At 51.5% G+C, this 20,456-nt stretch overlaps 1 protein-coding gene across 3 annotated transcripts in view; it reads left to right on the top strand.

Moving 5' to 3' along the window:
* ATP2A3 (ATPase sarcoplasmic/endoplasmic reticulum Ca2+ transporting 3) overlaps positions 1-19,561 on the top strand; it is a 59,707-nt gene extending 40,146 nt beyond the window's left edge. Inside the window, exons 12-22 of one of the 3 annotated variants that reach the window (XM_074889919.1) lie at positions 2,199-2,324; positions 3,554-3,772; positions 4,229-4,564; positions 4,657-4,877; positions 5,553-5,755; positions 5,868-5,953; positions 6,589-6,722; positions 7,155-7,272; positions 7,896-8,022; positions 9,994-10,066; positions 14,311-19,561. In XM_074889919.1, the coding sequence (XP_074746020.1) occupies positions 2,199-2,324; positions 3,554-3,772; positions 4,229-4,564; positions 4,657-4,877; positions 5,553-5,755; positions 5,868-5,953; positions 6,589-6,722; positions 7,155-7,272; positions 7,896-8,022; positions 9,994-10,066; positions 14,311-14,386 (1,719 nt within the window). In that variant the 3' untranslated portion in view covers positions 14,387-19,561. The remainder of the gene's footprint in view (positions 1-2,198; positions 2,325-3,553; positions 3,773-4,228; positions 4,565-4,656; positions 4,878-5,552; positions 5,756-5,867; positions 5,954-6,588; positions 6,723-7,154; positions 7,273-7,895; positions 8,023-9,993; positions 10,067-14,310) is intronic. The other 2 variants (XM_074889920.1, XM_074889921.1) reach the window with 2 other exon arrangements.
* The last annotated feature ends 895 nt before the right edge of the window (positions 19,562-20,456 follow it).

Genomic DNA, 20,456 nt, shown 5'->3' on the forward strand with positions numbered 1-20,456 from the left:
GCAGATAGATAGTGCAACGACCCTGGGGGGGCCTTGGCAGGGCTAATGCCGGGGCCACAGGGACTAACCTGGGTCCACATGGAGCTCTGGAGCGGGTGATCCCTGAGGCTCAAACTCAGCCCCGTCCCTGCTCAGCTGGGAGAGGCCCTATTGCTGATGGCCAGAGCTCTGACTGCAGATGAGGAGGTTTGGAGTTTTGTAGCTCTGCAGCAAATGTTTAGGTGCCCAGTTTGCACTGAGCAGCCGTCCTCCATAGTGTGAACCAAACCCTGTTCCCCAGAGCCATGCCTGCCTGAACAAGGCTTGCTCTTTGGAAATATCTGGTTTTGATGTGAAAATACCCCATGCTGGCTATTCCCCTACTCCAGCTCTCCAGTGTCTCCCTGTCCTCCTGGTGAAAATACATTTATTTCATGTCTGGATTTACTCAGCTTTGGTATCATGCCATTAGATCTTATAATGTCTTTGCTTGCTTGAAGGAAGGGCTTTCTGTTCTGGCATTTCTTCCCCAGATAGGTCTGAGCAGGTCATAATAAATCCCCTGACTCCTTTCTGAGAAGGGAGATGGAATTTCCCAGCCATACATCAGTCTGATAGCTGCTTTGTTATGTGTGCCCATCATTGCCCTTCCACTCAGATGCCAGGCTGGGTTCAGTCACTGGTGCTTCTCTCCTTACTCTTGTGTTTGGGAAGGGACAAAAAAACCCTTCCTTGGAGTTTCGTGGCAGTGTATCCTCACTGCTTCTCAGTTTTGCTCCCAGTAGCTTTGTGCTTTGAGATCTCCGGTAGGATTTTGGGGTTTCCACAGCGGCTGGCTGCTCCCAGGTGTCCTTGCTGTTGTGCTGAGTGTGCAATGCCCAGCGGGGACGGCACTGCTTTTGTGGGCACAAAACTTTCTGCCTACGTGTGGTCACTGCCCTTGTACCCTCTGCTGGGTTTGGCCTTTGAGAGCCGCTGGCGTTTGCCTGGTATATCCACAAACAGTGCCTGCGTTTTGCATGGACAAATCCCCTTTGCACATCTCTCCACCTCCCCGGCTCCTGCTCGCAGCTTTGCTGCAGTAGGAACATCCTTTTAACTTTGAATTTGCAAGGTTTTACCCCAAAAGGAGTTTTCTTTTCCTTTGCCCCTTCACTGATTTATTTAGATTTAAGTTGCTGTGTAAAAAGCTGCTTCTGTCCCCATAGCAAGCAACACCCTCCGGCAACAAAAAATAATAATAATCATATAGGCAGTTGGGCCATACAGAGCACGGTTGGCATCAACATCCCTGCTGCCCTCTCCAGAAAATACTTTGGATCAGCCCCAGACGCCCTGCTCATTAAATGGCTTTTTTGGGACAAGACGTGTCCTCCCAGGAGCCAGGCTCAGCTGCTGTGATGCTGATGTGGATGCGCGAGAGGGAGACTGGTCTGAGGAAGACTGGCTGCCATCTTGCTGGGCACTTGGCTGCTTAAGTAATTAACTAGTAGCAATAGTAGAGCCTGGTTTGTTTTGGGAGGCGTTGGGGTGCAGGAGCCTGTCTGCGGGCACTGCCTGTGCCCATGGGCCCATGTGCTGGGGCAGCCCCTGCCCTGTCCTCACCCTGCAAACCTGCAGGTACCCCGTGAGAGAGTGGTGTGAGCGAGTGATCATTACTGTCTAGGTGCCAGTCCTCAGGGCAATTAGCATGTCCTGAAATGAGCCTAATTAGAGTCTCAGCTGCAGAACTGGTTAATTTGATGGGAACCAATCCAGCCTCAGGTGATGTCGGTGCTCCCATTCCCTGTGGGTGCAGGATCAGGGCAAACCCCTCAGCTGTAACAAGTGGGGTACAATTCCCTTTCCTGCAGCGCAGCTGGAGCCCAGTGAGGGGGGAAAGTCTCCCCCACCTCTCTGTCAAATGGGGCTTTATCTTAAGCTACAGCATCTGTTTGGCATCCTCTGTGGGGTCAACAAAATAAAGGTCTGGCACACACTGGCATGTGCTGTGTGCTGGGCAGCAATGGTGTAATTGTCAGGGGTTAAAATTCTTCCTAAAAATTGCATAGGGAAATCTTCTGGTTTTTGCACTGTCCCATCCCTCCTGGGTCCTGTGGTTGCCCTTCTCCTCCCATCACTGGTGCTGTGCCGACTGGGCAGGGTTGTTAGCCAAGGCAGAGAGCACTGGCTGCTGTGTCCCTGCCATGTCCCCGCTCAGCCCCACGCTGTCCCCGCAGGTGATCAAGCAGCTGATGAGGAAGGAGTGCACGCTGGAGTTCTCCCGCGACCGCAAGTCCATGTCGGTGTACTGCACACCCACTGGCCCTGGCCACAACTCCGCCGGCAGCAAGATGTTTGTCAAGGTAGGGGAGAAGGTCCTCAGCACCCTGCAGGATCCTCCTTCCCCATGCACACCTCAGCAGGATTTGGCCCTTACTTGCAGCAGGCGGTGATGCTTTGCAGTTTGTCTCCTCTCTTAGCTGTCTGGGGGTCCAGGAGCCAGCAGGTAGACTGGTGTGGTCAGGGAGGAGGTGAGTCTTTGCAATATTGTTAGGAAAAAAAGGAGAAAAAATGATTTAGAGGGAGGTGTTTAAGAGTCGGGTTGACACAGCGCTGAGGGATATGGTGTAGTTGAGAATGGTCGGTGTTAGGTTAATGGTTGGACTAGATGATCTTCAAGGTCTTTTCCAACCTAGATGATTCTGTGATTCTGAGGAAAAGGTGCTGAGTGTGCTGGTGCTGGGGCCAGGGGAGAGCTGGCCCTGTGCAAACTTGGGCACTTGCCTTTATTAACAGCTTGGACTCTCCAGACACCAGTAATGCCCAAAGGACAATGTCCAGCTTTCAACTGTAACCAGAAATAAAATAGTGTTTTAAAGGACATTTTCTTCCCAAGAGAAGAGATGCGCCAGGAATTTCTCCCTCCTGACTCTGAGAAGATTTGTATATTGTTGTTCCCACTGGGAGATCTCCTCGGTGGTTGAACTCTGTCCTCCAGGTCAGGTCGGGACCCTCTGGAGCCACCACTTCTGTGGCCCTGGCAGTCCTGGGCAAGCTTTTTTAAGAGGAGCAATAGAAGGATTGCAAGTTTTATATTGAAAAGCAATGTCGAGGGTCCTTTGTAAGGTCAGAAGGGATGGGGTGAGATGCTGTGATGCTAAAGGACATGTTTTCCTGAATTGCAAAGGCATCACAGGCATCCAGGGAGCATCCCGCAGGCAGCACGTTTTTTCAACAGAGATTTACAGCCCTAATCCCCTCCAGGTCTGAGAGGGGATCTGGGGTGTGGGAGTATCTCTGGCAGACGAGTAGGTTTTTCAGGAGGCAGACGGATCCCCCCCAGAGCAGATCCTGTCTTGGTGACCTGACGTGGGTTTGTCCTTCCCGGCCCAGATCCCGGCGCACTCGGTCGGAGGCTGCCATCTAGTGCGCTGAGCCGCTGTGCCGGGATGCGTGTGCTGGAGTTTTGGGGAGATTTCCTTCTTTGCCCAAACTTGGTGCCATCCCTCTTTCCGGCGCTTCCGTCAGTGTCGGCTAAAGATGCTCATCCTCCAGGTTCATTCCAGCCCCTAAGCCCTCCGCTCCTCCCCAGGGCGCCCCGGAAAGCGTGATCGAGCGCTGCACCCACGTCCGCGTGGGCACTGCCAGGGTCCCACTGACAGCCCCCGTGCGGGAGAAGATCCTGGGCCGGATCCGGGACTGGGGCATGGGCATCGACACGCTGCGCTGCCTGGCCCTGGCCACCCACGACGCGCCTGTCCGCAGGGAGACCATGCAGCTGCACGACTCTGCTGCATTCGTCCACTACGAGGTACGGCTCCAGGGAGATTTTTCCTTATTCTCAAAGTTTTCCCACCCACTTTCAGCTGCCCCAGCAGTATTTTCTCTCTGGTTTCTCTGTGGCTCAGCTCCTCCTTTGCAAACCCTGGTGCAGAGCTGCATGCAGTGGGGCCAGTCCCAAGGCCAACAGCCCTGTCCCACTGGGCATCCATCCCCATGGGATGACCACTGAGAGGGGTCTGGGGACTACGGAGAGGGATGGGGAGGAGGGGTGTGAAGTGAAAAGGTGTGAGGAGCAGCAGAGGGGATGGGAGCATCTGATTGCATTGGAGCTATAGGGTGCATCCATGGGGGTGTTGGTAGGAAACCTCCTGAAAGTTTCCTCCCAGAGGAAATCCCTGTGCCCAGGGGGGGTTCACAGTGGTGGAGGAAAGCAGCTGCATCCAGAGAGGTTAATGTTGGGTCCGGGGCTGTCCCCAACCCCCAGAACAACCTGACCTTCGTGGGCTGCGTGGGGATGCTGGACCCTCCCCGCAAGGAGGTCACCTCCTCCATCGAGATGTGCCGCAAGGCCGGCATCCGCGTCATCATGATCACCGGCGACAACAAGGGCACGGCAGTGGCCATCTGCCGCAGGATCGGCATCTTCTCAGAGAGCGAGGACGTGGCCGGCAAAGCCTACACGGGCCGGGAGTTTGACGAGCTTCCCCCTGAGGCGCAGCGGCAGGCATGCCGCGATGCCCGATGCTTCGCTCGCGTGGAGCCAGCGCACAAGTCCCGCATTGTCGAGTACCTTCAGTCCTTCCACGAGATCACCGCCATGGTGAGTCCCCCGGAGACACCCCACCCCTCCCCAGTCCCCTCCTCTGCACCCAGCCCAATCCCTTGTGCCCCATTAATCCTGGCTTTGTGCAGACGGGCGATGGTGTCAACGATGCCCCGGCCCTGAAGAAAGCAGAGATTGGCATTGCCATGGGGTCAGGCACAGCCGTCGCCAAGTCAGCCGCTGAGATGGTGCTCTCTGACGACAACTTCTCCACCATCGTGTCAGCTGTTGAGGAGGGCAGGGCCATTTACAACAACATGAAGCAGTTCATCCGTTATCTCATCTCCTCCAACGTCGGGGAGGTCGTTTGGTGAGAGCCCCCCACACTGGGCACCACACTGGGGGATCCAGTGGTGGGGACATGTCCCCTGGGGCAGGTGACCCATGGTCCTGTCCGTGTCCCTGCTCCTGGCAGCATGTGGTGCCCAAAGTTGTAACCCCAGGTACCAAACAGAGCAGCTGTTTTTCTCATGTTAATGCCTATTGAAGCCCATGCCAGTGTCTAAGGCGGGTGCAGATATTAGTGCACAGGCTGTTGTCACCAGATCACACTGACGCGCTTTGCATCAGGTCCTGGGCAGCTCTCCCTGTCCCTGTCCCTGCCCAGCCCTCCCTATAAATCAGCACCATCCTCAGCAACGTGGGCACAGCCTTGGGGTCACTGGGCATCCTTTGCCCTTGCATTTCAGCAGGGGTGTTTGTGCTGGGAATGGGAACCCATGTGGCCGTGGGGATGCCGATGGTTGGGTTTCAACTGCAAAGCAAATTTTAACCGTGGAACAAATTTTGGCTGCAGTATTCAGTCCTTTATTTCAGGCTCCTATCTCAGGGGCTGCAGGTTCATCTGCAGGACTTTGGGTGAATATTCAGTTTGGGGTGTTTGGAGCCAGGATTCCTGCTCACTCTCCACTCGCATGATGCAGACACTTTCTCTGGCTACCCCAGAGCTCATCTAATTCAGCATCTCTGGTTTTTTTCCCTGCAGCATCTTCCTGACAGCCATCCTAGGCTTGCCCGAGGCCCTCATCCCCGTGCAGCTGCTGTGGGTGAACCTGGTGACGGACGGGCTGCCAGCCACTGCACTGGGCTTCAACCCCCCTGACCTGGACATCATGGACAAGCTGCCCCGCAACCCCAAGGAGCCCCTCATCAGTGGCTGGCTCTTCTTCCGCTACCTGGCCATCGGAGGTGAGCCCCCATGGGCGCCAGTGGGCAGAGGACAAGGACGGGCATGGGATGCCATGGGGTAGGGGGGCCCCTTGCTGGGTGCTAGGGGTAAGGGTGTCTCTCTCGGCCACAGTGTACGTGGGCCTGGCCACGGTGGGTGCAGCGACCTGGTGGTTTTTGTACGACGCCGAGGGACCGCAGGTTTCCTTCCATCAGCTGGTGAGTCGGGAGGAGAACGGGCTGACGTGTTGAGCAGGTGGGTGAGGGCATGGATTCAGGCATGGATTCACGCATTGGGGTCTTTCCTCTACCTTCTTTCTGTGGTTATTGTAGTGTTTCCAAATTCCTGGTGGAGGAGACATTAATTTAAAAAGAAAAGCAAATTTTCTCCCTCGGGGTCATGTTTCCAGCCTTCCTTCTGCCAGCAACCAACTTGATCCAAAGAAGCTGAAAGTAGCTCCAGTACCCGATCCTGTATTGAAAGAGATTGATTTTTACATTACTGTAGGTCTGAACAAGGTGGTGGGAAAGCGGATGCCATTGCACCCCAATGTCACATGCAATGGGAGATGTGTTTTTCATGGAGACATGGGTGTGCTCAAACACCTTATTAACTGCACGTGAAAATCTCTGAGCCACTATCCAGCCATAACCCCAAAGCCCCAACCACAGCAGAAGCTGGGTCACTTCAGACAGTTTTATCAGTTGCTCTGAACTGTGGGATATTTAAGAGCACCCCTAATAATCAAGGTTCAACATGTGCCCCCCAACCAGCCGACCTCTCCCTCCTCTTTCCTGTCTTTCCTACTCTGCTGCTCTGTCACGTATTTAGCAGCGGTTTCCTGTGCCAACAGAGGAACTTCATGAGGTGCACTGAGGACAACCCCATCTTTGAAGGAATCGACTGTGCGATCTTCGAGTCCCGATACCCGACTACGATGGCTCTGTCTGTGCTGGTGACAATCGAAATGTGCAATGCTCTGAACAGGTAGGGTGGCTGCAGGGGTGCTCTGTAGTTCTATGCATGACTGATTTTGTGTAGGGTCACTTTGAGTTGGTGGACTGAGGGCTTTGCTTTGACTCAGCGGAGCCATTCGGATCATCCCCACAGGGGACCACTGGGTTTGCTGTAAATAAACTCCTCCAAGCCAGTGTGCTGCTGTTGATAGCAGTGGAGGAAGGACTGGATCCGCATCCGTTAGTGGGTTGGCCCTGTTAATGACCTAATCCGTGCGTGGCTGGTTGCATTGAGAATGGGTGTCCAGATCCCAATTGCAGCAAAGCCTGAAGCTGAACAGTCTGGAAGAGAAGGGCTGTAGCATACGGCCTTGTACCTTGGAGAGGTGTTGGAACCCCCAGTTTGGGCAGGTGCAGGGAGCAGGAGGTTACTGGGGCTAACGCTGTCCCCTCGCTTTCACAGTGTCTCTGAGAACCAGTCACTGCTGCGGATGCCACCATGGCTCAACATCTGGCTGCTGGGGGCCATTGTCATATCCATGGCTCTGCACTTCCTCATCCTCTACGTCAAGCCCATGCCTGTGAGTGCCCTGTGCCACCTCCATGTGCAGCCCAGGGGCTCCTCCTGTGGATGAGGACATCCCAGGAGCAGTCTTTGGGTCTGGAAGCTTCTGGGATGGTTGTCCTCAGCTTGTGCCCTCAGGACCAGATCCTGTGACATGAACCAACATGGGCACTGGGAGACACCCTGCCCCAATGAGCCTTTACTTAAGTCAGAAGCTCTCCTTATAGGCAACGCAAAGGGGTATGGATATCTCAGCTCCTTTTGGAGGCATCGCCTCCCTTTGCAGTCCAAGGCTGATGATGCCTCAGTTGATGCTTAAAGGTGATTAAGATGAAACAGGTTGCTGTGCCCAGGAGGTTATGTTGTCCTTTAGCCCCTGCTAAGTGCCTGTGAGCACATACAGTCCTAGCTTGTGCCTCACTTTCCTCATCTGCAGGAGAGATGAAGGACATAGTTTTTGACTCATCCTGGTCAAGACCCCCCTTGGGCTCTTGACAAACCTGTTCTTTGGGCTATCTGGATCCTCCCTCTTTGTACCTTCTCTCAAGCTGTGCCATACAACAACCTGCCCTTTAAAACAAACAAAAAAAAATCCCACCTCCTTCCCCGTTGACATGTACAATCCATTCTGCCTTGCAGCTCATCTTCCAGGTAACCCCCCTGAGCTGGCCGCAGTGGGTGGTTGTAATGAAGATCTCCCTGCCCGTTATCCTGCTGGACGAAGGACTCAAGTACCTTTCCCGCAACCACCTGGACGGTGAGCGCGGTCTGCACCCCACTTGGTTATGTTTGCTTCGTGCTCCTTTGCTTGGGGTTCGTGGTGGCTTTGTGGACATCTTGCTCACCTCCTCCTCTCATGTGGTGTCTGCACCTGCATGTTCATCCACCTTTGCTGTGAAAAAGGGACTTTTTCTCCTACCCCCTTCCTTCTTGGGTGCCACGTCTGGCAGAGCAGTTAGTACTTACATCTGCTTGAAATACTCCCTTAGGAGCTGGAGCAGTAGATAAATCTGCCACGTGTGTTTATCCAGCTCCTCTCAAACCTCTGGGAACTGGATCCCTTCTCTTATAAAGCAAAAATAAATCAAACACTGGTTTCCAACAGGAACACTTCCTTTTTTTCTCCTCAATCTTCCACCCTCTATGTCCATCCTTACCTTGTGTTTGCTGCCTCTGTGTTAAGATCAAATGAGAGCTGAACACCTTATAAACAGGTTTTAATGGGGTTGTCCTTGGCCAGCACCTCTCAGGGTCCAGCCTGTGGCATGCACGGGGCAGAAGCAGCTCCTGTGACACTGGGGCAGCAGTTCCTGCGTGCTCCTGGGCTCCGCGCTGTAAATCACAGCATGTGTTTAGGCAGCCCTCCAAAGAGATGATACCATCTTTTCTTTCATTTCTTACAAAAGATGTTGCTGTGGGTGATATATCGGCGCTGAGTTAAACCTGCAGGTTTTCCCTGCAGCGACTGCGGGGCCATGGCTGCTGAGCGGTGCTATCCGTGTCATGGGGCTGGCCCCTCTCCAGGAAAACAGATTTTATTCATTTTTTAGGGTTTGCTTGTCCCAGCAGTGGTAGCAGGAGAAGGGCAGGAGCGACACCGTCCTGCCCGGGGAAGGTGTAGTGGCTCTGGGGGGCAGATGAACAACCTGAGTGTGGGGACTGGATGTCCTTCCACAGCATCATCTTGCTCAAACCTTTTTTCATCCCTTAGGCAACCAGTGTCCTATCAAACCCCTCCTTTTGCCTTCACCCTTTAATAAAGACCCAGGAAAACTTTGGAAAGCCACTCTTGCCTTTCAGGGCTGAAGGCAGGTCTGTCCAACCCCGGCAGGAAGGGATTTGGGTCATCGTAACAGCTCTGTTTGGTTTCTCACAGAGCAGAACTATGCAAAAAGCTGGAAATATGGGATGGGAAATTATTGCAAGCAGGAAACAGTCACAAACTGTCAGTCCTCCCCATCAACAGGTCCTGGTGCACTGCAGATACTCACATCAGCAAACTGATGCATAACCACAGCGACTGCTCAGAGAAGCCTCTGATGAAAAACAGAGGTTCAGGGGCTCCTGTTTTCACAGACCAGATAGAAATTGCTTCTAGCATATTTTAATTTAATTGTTGCATCTCTCAACAGACTGCTGGGTGCTTTGGTTCACCCAGTTCTGTTTTATCGTATGATTACAAGCCTGTAGCAACAATTTTATGGCGCAGCACTGGGCTGGGGCGTAGGAGAGCTGGTTAATTCCTGGCTGTTGCATCCCATGCATGCCCTCGGTCTTCACTTCACCATCTGTGATCTGGGGATGAGTCTGTCTTTCTCCCACACTTTGCATTTCTCTATAAAAACTCAGCACTGTTGGAGGAAGGGCTTTTCTTTGGCTCTGCCAGCGCAACTCCAAGCACAGCGGGGTTTCTGGCAGGCGTACGATCCTTCTGAGTACCATCATACCAGCTCAGAGTGTTTCCTCCTCCCGTGCCATGCTCCCGACGTGCCGGGTCCTGTGAGCTGCCTTCATCCCCATGGTCATGATGCTGCTGATGCTCATGGGTCACTTTGTGTCTCACCCAGCAAGGGTTTCCCATTCAGTCACGGCTATGGGGCAAAATCATGCTTAAATCATCACATTTCAAAGAAATAATTGAAATCCTGCATCTTCCTAATTCCTCTAGGCTTTGAAAAGCGAACAAAAAAACCTCAAAAAGCCACGTTTAAATGTGGTATTGTGATTTTTTTACCAGGCATTCTCAGGACAGTAAGACACACGTGGAGCGGGGAGCACCAGTTGAAAACCTGCAGGACTCCAGAGCAAGGGTTGGCTTTCTTACGTGTCTCATCCCCGAATGCCGTATCCCTGTGCTTCCTCCAAAGTCTTGCTCATGTGTGGTGGGGACCTGCTTGGAACGTGTCTGGGTGAACATGGCTTGGAAAACCAGCCAATAACAGAGCCCAGGGACCTCCTACCCAGACAGGATCTCTTTTCCCACACTGGCCTCTGTGTTTTGCTTCAAAATAAGGTCTAAAAAGCCTGTGAAGCAGCCATTTGCATGGCACTTCTGGCCAGGGGCCAGGCTACTGCTTGGTCTCTGCAAGGCAATGCTTGTGGATGGTCTCCAGTGTGGGACCTTCTGAGGTATGGCCAAGGGTGTTCAGCTGATGGGATGCGAAAGTATAGCTGTGAGTTCTGCTGATTTGGGTTTTACATGGGAAAGTTTCTCCTTTGATCAGATTTAGATAAGTCGTGTTTCCATTACGCTGGATTTTCCTTGTCCTTGAAGTGGCAGAAAGCTGAGACTCTTCAGTTTTCACCATGGTCTCAGTGCTTTACATTCCTCTCCCCATCACCCCGGTCACCTCCGGCCTCTCACCTTGCATGCTTTGCATGTATTGCTGCCTTCATCCATCTCTGGCCCCTCTGAGGTTTCTGCTGTCTCAGTTTTGGGGGGCAATGTGAGTGTGAGATAGCAAGCAAAAGTGCATGGCTGAGCTAGGTTGGCTCGGTGCGACCTCCAGATGTTCTGGTCAGGAATGTGGAGATGTTCTCCAGGGTCCTCTCAGGGTTCCGTCACACAGATACACACTGGCAGACTCACAAGGGCTGACCACCCTCAAGGACCTCTTGCCCTAGTATTTTTAATATTTGCCATGCTCTATGAATTTAAATGTATTGCTCTTTGAGCCCTGTGGCATGCAGGAGGAAGGTTTCCAGGCATCTGTGCCAAGACCTTGCAGAAGTTTCTTTTCTGAGTGGTTCTCAAAAGGTACCAAATCCAGACAGGACACTGAGATAACCCCGGTGCTCGTGTCCCTCTGTTCGCCATCAGCCCACTGCCGTAGCCACCGCGCTCCCCTCCTGCCTTCCTGCACTGTCCCTGGGCCTCCTCATCTTCACCATCTCCAACCAAACCCATCACAGATGTCGATGTTACCACGGTGTTTTCACTTGTTTTCAGCATGTTAAGTAGCAGCCCCTGCCTGGGTGCTCAGGCTTCACCATTTCTCACCTGTGCCAGGGTAAAAGCAGGGGCAAGTCAAGGAACAGGTGTTTTCTGCAACACAACTGCCCCAACAGCAGCAGCGTCACTGAAAATCAGAAGTTTTGATGCACAAGAATTGTCTTGGTGTATTTTGTGGCAGATGAGGGTTTATGCAGCCGTTTGTCCTTACGCCCAGTGAGGATGGCAGCCCCCAGGCGAGTTTGCAGGAGCTGCGAGGTGGCGGCTGCACTGTCTGGGTACCAGTCCCCTCACTGGCGGGCAGTGCTGGGCCTCACAGCCTCCTGCCACCACAACTGATGTGCAGGCAAGATTGGACCCTTGGGTGAGCATCTCCACCACTGAGAGAGATTTGGCCACTTATCTCAGCAGTGTCAGCTTTATGCTTTAGCATCCTCCTGGAGGAGAGCAGCTGGCAGTGGTGGCTATGTGGTGACAAGTGTGTCACGCTCCCTGCCAGGGCCAGCCAGGGCTCCGCATCCCTGAGAGCTCAAAATCTGCAGGGACCAAAATCTCCATGTCCCATCACAAAAAACCTCCAGCATGTAGTGAAAAGGAGCCGCTTGTCCTCGTCTGCCCCATGCACCCTCACCTGGGGGCGAGGGCAGCCCCCTGGAGCACAGGGGCTGCTGGAACCGCGCGCTCTCCCTGCGGAGGAGGCAGGCGTCCCTCTCCCCGGCGTGGCAGGGAGCCGGGAGCGAGCACCCGCGGCCGTGGCCTGCCCTTGTAGGGTAATCTCTGCGTGGAGCTACCTTGGCTGGGCGCTGGCGCCGGGGGAGGAATGCGTCCCCACGGGCCAAGTTGTTCGCTTGAGCTGTGGGATGCTCTGAAGGAGAGTGGTGCTGCACCTTTCAGTGCCGGAATCTCTCCAGACAGGATTTTACAGCTCTACTGCCTTGCTTTTTATTTTGCTTTTTATTTCCCCCTCTGTCCTGTTTTTTTTGTGCGTATGCACGTGCCGTGTTTTAGAAATGGAAGAGCAGAGGGAAGCTCTCGGTGCTGCTGCCCTGGTATTGCAAAGGCATGGAGAATTTCCCTTTCGGTTTTCACCTGGGGTCTGGGGTCTTGACTGAAGCTCAGGCTGCCCCGGTGCAATGGGGCAGATGTGCAATTTTCAGAGCTACAAGGGCTGCAGTTTTTCCCTCGGTGGAGTGATCCAGGCTGGCAGCTGGAGCTTGCATCCCTCCAGCATCACCTTTTACAGGAACACGTTAAGAAGAAAGTCAGAAGCCATAAAGAAAAGCCTCCCAAAAAGCCTCAGTTGTCCTGGTGGGGAGCAGATCTTGTAGGAGATGAGCTCGCGTTGTTCAGTTGCAGGTTTGTAAGAGTTGAAGGGCTGTGATACCCCTGAAAAATTTGGTGTGAGGCAGGATCCAGATGGATCGCGACTGCCCCATCATTCCTGAAAACAGGTCCCTGCATCCCCCCTGCTGCTGTCACCAGGGACCCACACGGAGGGACCCACACCCAGTTAAAACTAAGTGGGGGCCGGACACTTGCCTGACTGCAGTTCTCACAGAAACACCTCTCTCTATGCCGGGGGCGTTACTTAAGAGGCCTGAGAGTAACATTTTGAAGACCATCCACCATGGCTGAACACTCACTGTTGGCACTGCAGCCGTGTCCCTCTCCTGTCCCTGCCCGCTGCGCAGCGTGACCCACCCCCGTTTGCACAACCACAGGGTGAAGCATTCAGGGGAAGCACCGTGGAGGGCAAATAACCACCAGTGTGTCACCCGTCAGGGTCTGTTCAGCTGCCAGAGCTGCTGAAGAGACACCCCTGCAACACAAAGGAGATGAATTTTCATTATTGCAATGAGATTTAATTCAGCATAGTCGCCAGCATCCCTGCTTTGCTCTGAAGGCCACAGTGCAGAGGTCATCCAGAGAGATGCTGCCGTTGCAGCATCAGTTTTCTCTCAGGACACGGGGGCTGGGCTCTCCAGCCAGCGCTGGAAAGAAATTTTGGCAGAAGTTGCAAAAAAGTTTTTTTTCCCTCTCTCTCCCCTGCTATTTATTAATTCCCCTGGAAGCTTGTCAGCACCAGGGTTGGCAGCAGGCACGGAGCCTCACTGGTAACCCCAGGCAGGACCCCTATTTATCAAGAGCACAGTAACAGTGGTCCTCTGCGAGATGTGTTTGGTGATGTGTGCAGTGATGAAAGATAGAGAAATACGGTCGAAAGATTCACGATAAGTGATTTTTCTAACTCTTCTCAGAAAGAGCTGCCTTATGAGTGGTTTTTTTTAAGGAAAAAAAAACCTGTTCTGGGCAGACTGAGCTGCCAGCAGGGTCTCTCGTGGCCCTGGGCTGAAGAGTAGCTGCTGCTTCGGGGGGCCAGGGATGCTGCTGTCCACTGCTGGAAAACTGGGGATCTAGTTGGTGTGAGTCAAGCTCTGGCAGGGATTTCAATGCTGCTCACAGAGTTGAAGCTGAACACCGCAGCTTCCCTTTCAGGCCATGTGTTGTCTGTTACCTTCCCTGTCCAGTTCCATCCATCGGTAGGGTGAGAGGAGGAAGGAGGGCAGCCCTGGGGCTGGCACAGCACCTGCAATGGGGGGATTGGTCCTTGCTAGTTGTTCTGGAGGTATATATGGATGTAAATATATATATAGCACGTGTAAGTGGTGTCAGCTCATGGAGCAATATCCATCTATCTGGCTGCAGCAGGGACAGGGCTTTGGGATGGGTGGTGGGATGCCATGAGTTTCCTCTTCTCTGCGCTGCTGCCTTTCTCTGGGTGCTGCCTGATGCTCTTGGTAGGAGCAACAGTGGGGGATTCCTGCCTGCTCACCTTCCCACTGTTCCTGCTTGCATGGCTCTGACTCATCCCTTTTCCTACATCCTGCAGGCTGAGCAGGCCGAGCCCTTCCTCGCCTGGGGACCAGCATCCTCCTCCTCATGTAGCCTGAGCTGCTGCAGCTGCAGCCGGGCCAACTCTGTGCAGACAAGATCCCAGGTGCCATCTGGGATCAACCCAGGAGCAACCTCTCATGATAACAAAAACGGGGAGCTGGTCTGCTTTTGAACCCTCACTAATACTTTTTTTTCCCTTCGTTTCAGGAGAAGAGGACAAGAAATGAATGACACGAAGAAAACACTCCTGCCTGAAGGATCCCTAACTTGTAACTCGGACTGAAGTCTTGCATGCGTGACCATCGCTAGAAGCCAGCAGGACATGCATGTGTCCGACTATCAGACAAATGCGGGTGAATCGTCGAAAAGAAAAATACTGATTTTGTTTTGTTTCGTAGCTTTCTTTTTCCTGTACATAAGAGTGCAATTACTGGACAGCTGGCGTAGGGTTTGGGGACGGAGCTGTGTGGACCTGGGTCGGCATGATGCGATTCCTTGGGGATTTGTTCCTGCAAAATTTGAGAACCTCTTTCCAATTTTCACCCTGACCGGGTGTGCTCAGGCAAGGTGTCCTTCATGGGAGATCAAGGCGGGGAGTCAGGATTTTAGGCAATACACTGAGCGCGGGCAGGAGGCTACGTCCCCCAGCGGGACGGGATGCGCAAGGGCAGCTCGCGGGGCCGGGAAGGGCTTGGCAGTGGGCGAGGGCAAGGGAGGGGCATGAGGGGCCGTGTGTTGGGGTCACCAACCTTCGATGATATCTGCGGTGTTGGTGGGCACATCGCTGCAGCTGCTGTGCTTTGCTCCAGTGGCTGCAGTGCCTGCGGGCTGCAGCAGCTGGAAACAGCTTCACAGCGTGAGCACTGGTGGTGTGGATCTCGTGGACGCGTGTTTATACGTCAAGGTCGGGTGCATGCGATTGAAGATGAAGCTCTCCCTGTTTATCACACTGTCCTGTTTGACCCCTGTGTTGTGGAAAGCCCTGCACCTTCTCAGGCTCATCCGACACCAAAGCATGACATAGTCTTGTCTGTTCTCCTCTGTCTGATGTCTTGTTAGATCCCATCTGCACTATTTAATCCGTAGCCCTCTTCCTCATAGGGGCAACCATTTAAAACAAAGCATGGGATGACCGACTTTGCGTTCCTCATGTCTACCGGTCCCTCCTGGTCACACTTTCTTTTCTCAGTTGATTTTTAACTTTTTTCTAGCAGGAGTAGAGCTTAACTCCTTAGGAGCATGTCCATGAGTTCGTGTCCTCTGCTTTGGAGAACATCGTTGTCTTGCACAGGGCATCCTTGACACCAGTGATCCACCTTTGAGACGGGAATGAATGTATGCTTGTACATAACGTAGTCCTTCTCCGTGAAGGTGTTTGTCATGGCATCCCTTTTTATAAGGCACCAACTTTATTTTATCCTCTTGGGATTTTTCTGCAGCAGGAGTGACACAGGCTGCAGTGAGGGTCTGTGGATCAGGAGTGGATTTTGGGATCCAGTAAACTGATCTTTCTCCATTGAGCTGTCTCAGCTGAGAAGCTGATAGCGAGTGATTTCTTCTTCACCTCTCCAAATCCACCCTCCTGTTTTCCTCACGTTCCCCTATGATCCGTCCTGATGATATTTAGCTATCCAAACCCTGTATCTTTCCTTTCTCTTAAATTCCAGCAACAGCACTAGAGACAAGGTTTTGGATAGCATTTTGCTCCTTTGCTGTTGGGTTTTTTCTTTTACTTTTTGCCTCTTAAAAGCTTCAAGAGCTTTTCTGTTTTTCTTTCACCTGGGCAAGAGTTACTCTTCCTCTGTACAGTAGGTGCCAATTATCATCCCTCCTTTCTTTTCTCCATCACCAGCATTGAAGATGAGCAGAGCCCCCAGACCAATGGGAATGTACAGAATTGTTATACTACTGAGCTGATTTAATTGTACAGAAAACCTTGCATGAAATGTTGTTACTGTATTTAATATATAATGTATTCAAGGAATTTTAATATGGAGCTCTTTAAAAAGATCTTTATAGATACTCTGTGGTTAGAAGTTTGTTGCTGATTTTTTTTTAAATATTATTATACTTTGTCTCGAAGAAGTTTTATTTTTCAAATGTGTTATGTCTAATTGATTTAATCGGTGATCCCATGGAGCAACCAATTCCTCTTTAAAGATTTTCACTATGGATGACACTGACCCTGGCACAGAGGACCAGGGCACAACCCAGGTACTGCTTAAGCCTTCAAAATAAGGCTTCAGTAAGACTAATGCTGTCGATGTGTTGTTTGCCATTCCCTGAAAGGGTGGATTTCACCTTATTTTAGTACAGATCATCTCCAGCTCTCTGTGCAGGGAAAGAACCAGCAGGAATTTAATCCAGTACCGGATCAGTGACTTCAGAGGAAACTGCTTCTGTGTTTCCCTGAGGCTGAAAACCAGTTTGGGGGAGGCTGGACTGGATTCAGAGCATCTCAGGCCTGTTTGTAGGGTCCAGCGGAGCTTTCAGCTGCCCGATGGCATCTCCCTGGGACATGATGGCGTGCAGGGACCCACTTGGTCCATCCACTCTGTATTGCACCACCTGAGTTACACTGGTTTCCCTGGGCTTAAGGTCTGGTGTAGGATTATTAATTTTACCCAGATATGTGTGTTTGTGGAGAAGTTTCTTGTGTAAAGGTCCCACTGATGAGTACTGAATAATGGATGGGAATCTCTAATGTAAGGAGACATAAAAGGAAAAAAAAAAAAAGAGAGCTCTGTTTCAGAGCAGAGATGAAGTAATGACGTTTTAACTCACTATTAAATTCCTGCTGGTAATTTTTGCTTATTCTCACTTGACAGCAGAGACATGGAGGTGGTTGTACCAGGCATCCTTCTGAACCCACAAACAGAACGGCTATTTGAAGAGATGCTGACTTTGTTATCTTATTGTTGACAGAGATGCCAAGTTGCTGCTATTTTGTCGTTGATGGAGATGCCACACTGCTGCGAGCCTGGGCAATGTCCATCTGTTTGTGCAGTTATTGGGTTGCAGTTGTGAATTACCAAAACCCAAGCCATCACGGGCAAGAAATCAGAGCTGTGTCCCAGCCAAAGGCTTGTTCTTTCCAGCAGCAGCAAATTGCATTTGCATTTATGTTGTAAGTCTCTAGATCCACCTAGAAAATAGTGCAGGAAATCTGCACTAAGGCTACCTGGAGCAGGCATCCCCTTGCTAGGAGGGACCATTTCTCCTCTGAACAGTTGACCACATCTCTCTCTTTCCTCCCATCCTTTAATTACTTGGAATACAGGTTTCACTCCATGCTTTTTGATTACAGAGACTTATAGTTCAAATATTTTAATGAATTAGAAAAATATCTGTAGCTCTAATTATTTTTTTTTATGCTTCGGTGAAGGGTCAGGACAAATCACGGAGTAGTTATTTATTACATATATGCCACCAGCAGCGTGCCGGGCATTTTTACAGGCTAGAGCGTGTTCTTGTGCAGACTTGGAGATCCCAGAGCCAAGACCATTGCTTTGGGATCCGGTCTTGTGTCTTACCAATGCATCCGACTGTGTGCAATACAAGGGAGTTGGACACTGGGTGGATGTTTTGCCCAAGAGCTTGTTAAAAAAAGCAACTTAGGGGCAAAGCCTCTGGGATCCTTGCTTTTTTGACAACAGAGTTTAGGAATTATTTCCTTTTCAGTTTTATTTTGATGGTGCTGCCTGGCATATTCAAAGTTTTGAAATAAAACCTAGGTCTTTCCAGCAAGACCTTCAGCGTCGGTGGGCTGCTGTGACAGATCCTCCAAGCGCATGGAAGCGGCGATGTGAGATGTACAACAGAGGACGCACCGGGATGGCAGCATGGGGGTGTCCACAAGCACTTTATACTCCTTTCTCAGGGGCCAGGCACCGTGCTGGGTTACAGCCAAGGCGGCAGGCGCGGGTCCCACGTCCCTGGAGTGAGCACCTGGGGGGTCGGCTTTGGGCAGCAGCTGTGAAAAGTCTTTTGTTCTGTTTTGGGATGTCGTGTCATTGCGGCCAGTTGTGGATGAGCTCTTCCCCTGTGGCATGTGATACCGTCAGGAGGCATGTTGGAAAAGGGAAAAGAGAGATGTTCTTTGGAGAAAAGAAGTACTGCATCCTACATTTTACTTCTGTCACGTGACCAGTGTATGGCTCAGGATATAGATGAGGTGTTTGATTTGTGTGTTTGAGACTTTGGCACTGTGAAGATGTTGTATGTGTGTTTCTGATGCTCTGCTCAGCCAAGGCTGGATGGTGCCACCAGGTGCTGGAGAAGTCAGGAGGGACAGGCTTTACTAGAGGGGCTGGGGAACTTCATTCCTGTAAGAGCATCAAATACGGGATCGAACTGGAGTCTCTGCTCATGGTGTGGATGGCAGAAGTAGCCAGAGGAGCAATAGGAAAACCCAGCAGCAATTTTTTGTCCCTCTTTTGTATGTCAGGTTGGTAGTGCTGCTTCCCAGTCAGGGTCCTGCTCCGCCAAAACTCATCAAATAATTGCTGTGCAGGGGCTCAGGCTAATGCTGTCCTGGTTGGTGGGAGATGTTCATGGGGTTCAGTGACCTTGGCATCATATCACTCCTGAAACTCAAACACACAGGAGTCCCCAACACCAACTCCTAAGACTTACTGTGACTTTTAGTCCATATGTGGCATGGCCATCACCTTGTCTAAATGATGCTGAGATTCAGTTGTCCCTGTTCAGTCCCACCTGGGCTTTTTTCCCCGCTTCTGCAGTGGCAGTTTCTCTCAGGGCTTGTCCCTGGTGGGAAGACAGCCCAGGGTTCAGGTTTTTGGGACAAAGGAGAAGGGCTTCATTCCATGCAGAGCTTGCATGGTACAGTTTGGGTTAGAGTTTGCAGGGCTGCAGTGAGGGAGGGGACACACAGGGTAAATTGTGCTCCCTGGACCTGTCCTCTCGGTGCCATTCAGCTTTCGGTATGAGTGGGGCATTAAATGAGCCTAAATCTGTGTGCACCTGAAGTGATGGGAATATGGGTACCCCCGGCTGGTGTCTGAGCTGGGTCGATCCGGGTGCTTGGGACCAAGAGGAGGGCAACTTCTGAGCTGCCAGCGGGTGCCCTCTGGCTTCAGCCTGGGAATATGCTGATTTTTTTATATGAGATGCCTGAACAGCCAAATCTAGAAATCTCTGAGTTTGTGCTTCGTAGCAAAAGGTAAATCATTATATCTTGGGGGGGCGGGAGGGTGTTATCTGAGGGGTAGAATTGAAAGAAACAAGGTTTCCTATTTTATTATATGAGAGATATTTTTCCACTAAATTACTGCTTGCTAAATCATGTCCTTTGTCCAGCTGTAAATAGCCAGGTGTGCCGTGAAGATGTGGGAAGGCTCCTCGTGGTCACATCCATACAATCCACTCTGTTCACACAATATTGGGCTGATTTGTTTTATACTTATGACATTACAGAAATAAAAGCAATTTTACTGGATGACTCTGGGTTTGTTTGGGGAGGTGGGGTGTTGTTTCATTAATTTTTTTTGTTTGTTTTCTTACCCCATTTGTGGCCGATTTGGGGGACATTTGGGAGCCCATGGAGCTGCACAGAGTGCCTGAGGGCATTCTTCAGCCGTAAAAGGAGCTGTGCTCACCAGATCAGGATTTCTTGTGGGTTTTCAGAGCAGCCAAACTAGAAATGGAGCTGAGTTTGTCTCTGGCATGGGACGACAAAGGCGAAATGAAAAGAGTGGCATGATATGACTGTTGGGAATTTTTTAAAGTACCAGCTAATTCGCTCTTGGGGCACAAGAATACAAATAACAGGGCTAATTTTGACTGTATCCAGAATAGTCCTCACCTTATCTCCCCCAGCTGAGAGAAGAGGTTTAAATAAGCTCTGCAATGACCTCCAAAAGAAATAGTTATTAAATAATAATTAAATAACTTGGCCTCCTCTGGGGGTATGGCACAGGGCCTCAAGTCCATGCGTTTCCATCTGCATCACCCAGACCTCTGCCCACGGTCATGTTTTAAGCGGAAAATCCTGCCGTAGCTGCGGGTCGTGTTATGGAGCAAATCTGGGTTCATGGCAACATCTGCCCATGGTGCATTTTTGCTGGTATGTGGCCCCATGTGCCCCTTCCCAATGCTATGAGCAGGAGAAAGGTGCTGCACTGGGTAACCCAAAACCTTTGTAACGCAAAGGGGGTTACAAGAGGGACGTGGAACACCCAAGCAAACACTGATTTTTGGAAAGGGCCATTGCTTGGCCTCCTCTTTCCAAATGCAGGTCTGGTGTCTAGTGTTGGTGCATGAGAGCCACCACTGCCGTGGCTGGAGGTGACCCTCAAGCCAGTCCCCTGTACCAGCTGCTCCTGAGGATGCAG

The sequence above is a fragment of the Strix uralensis genome, chromosome 20 (assembly GCF_047716275.1).
Source record: "Strix uralensis isolate ZFMK-TIS-50842 chromosome 20, bStrUra1, whole genome shotgun sequence".
NCBI classification, from domain to species: domain Eukaryota; kingdom Metazoa; phylum Chordata; class Aves; order Strigiformes; family Strigidae; genus Strix; species Strix uralensis.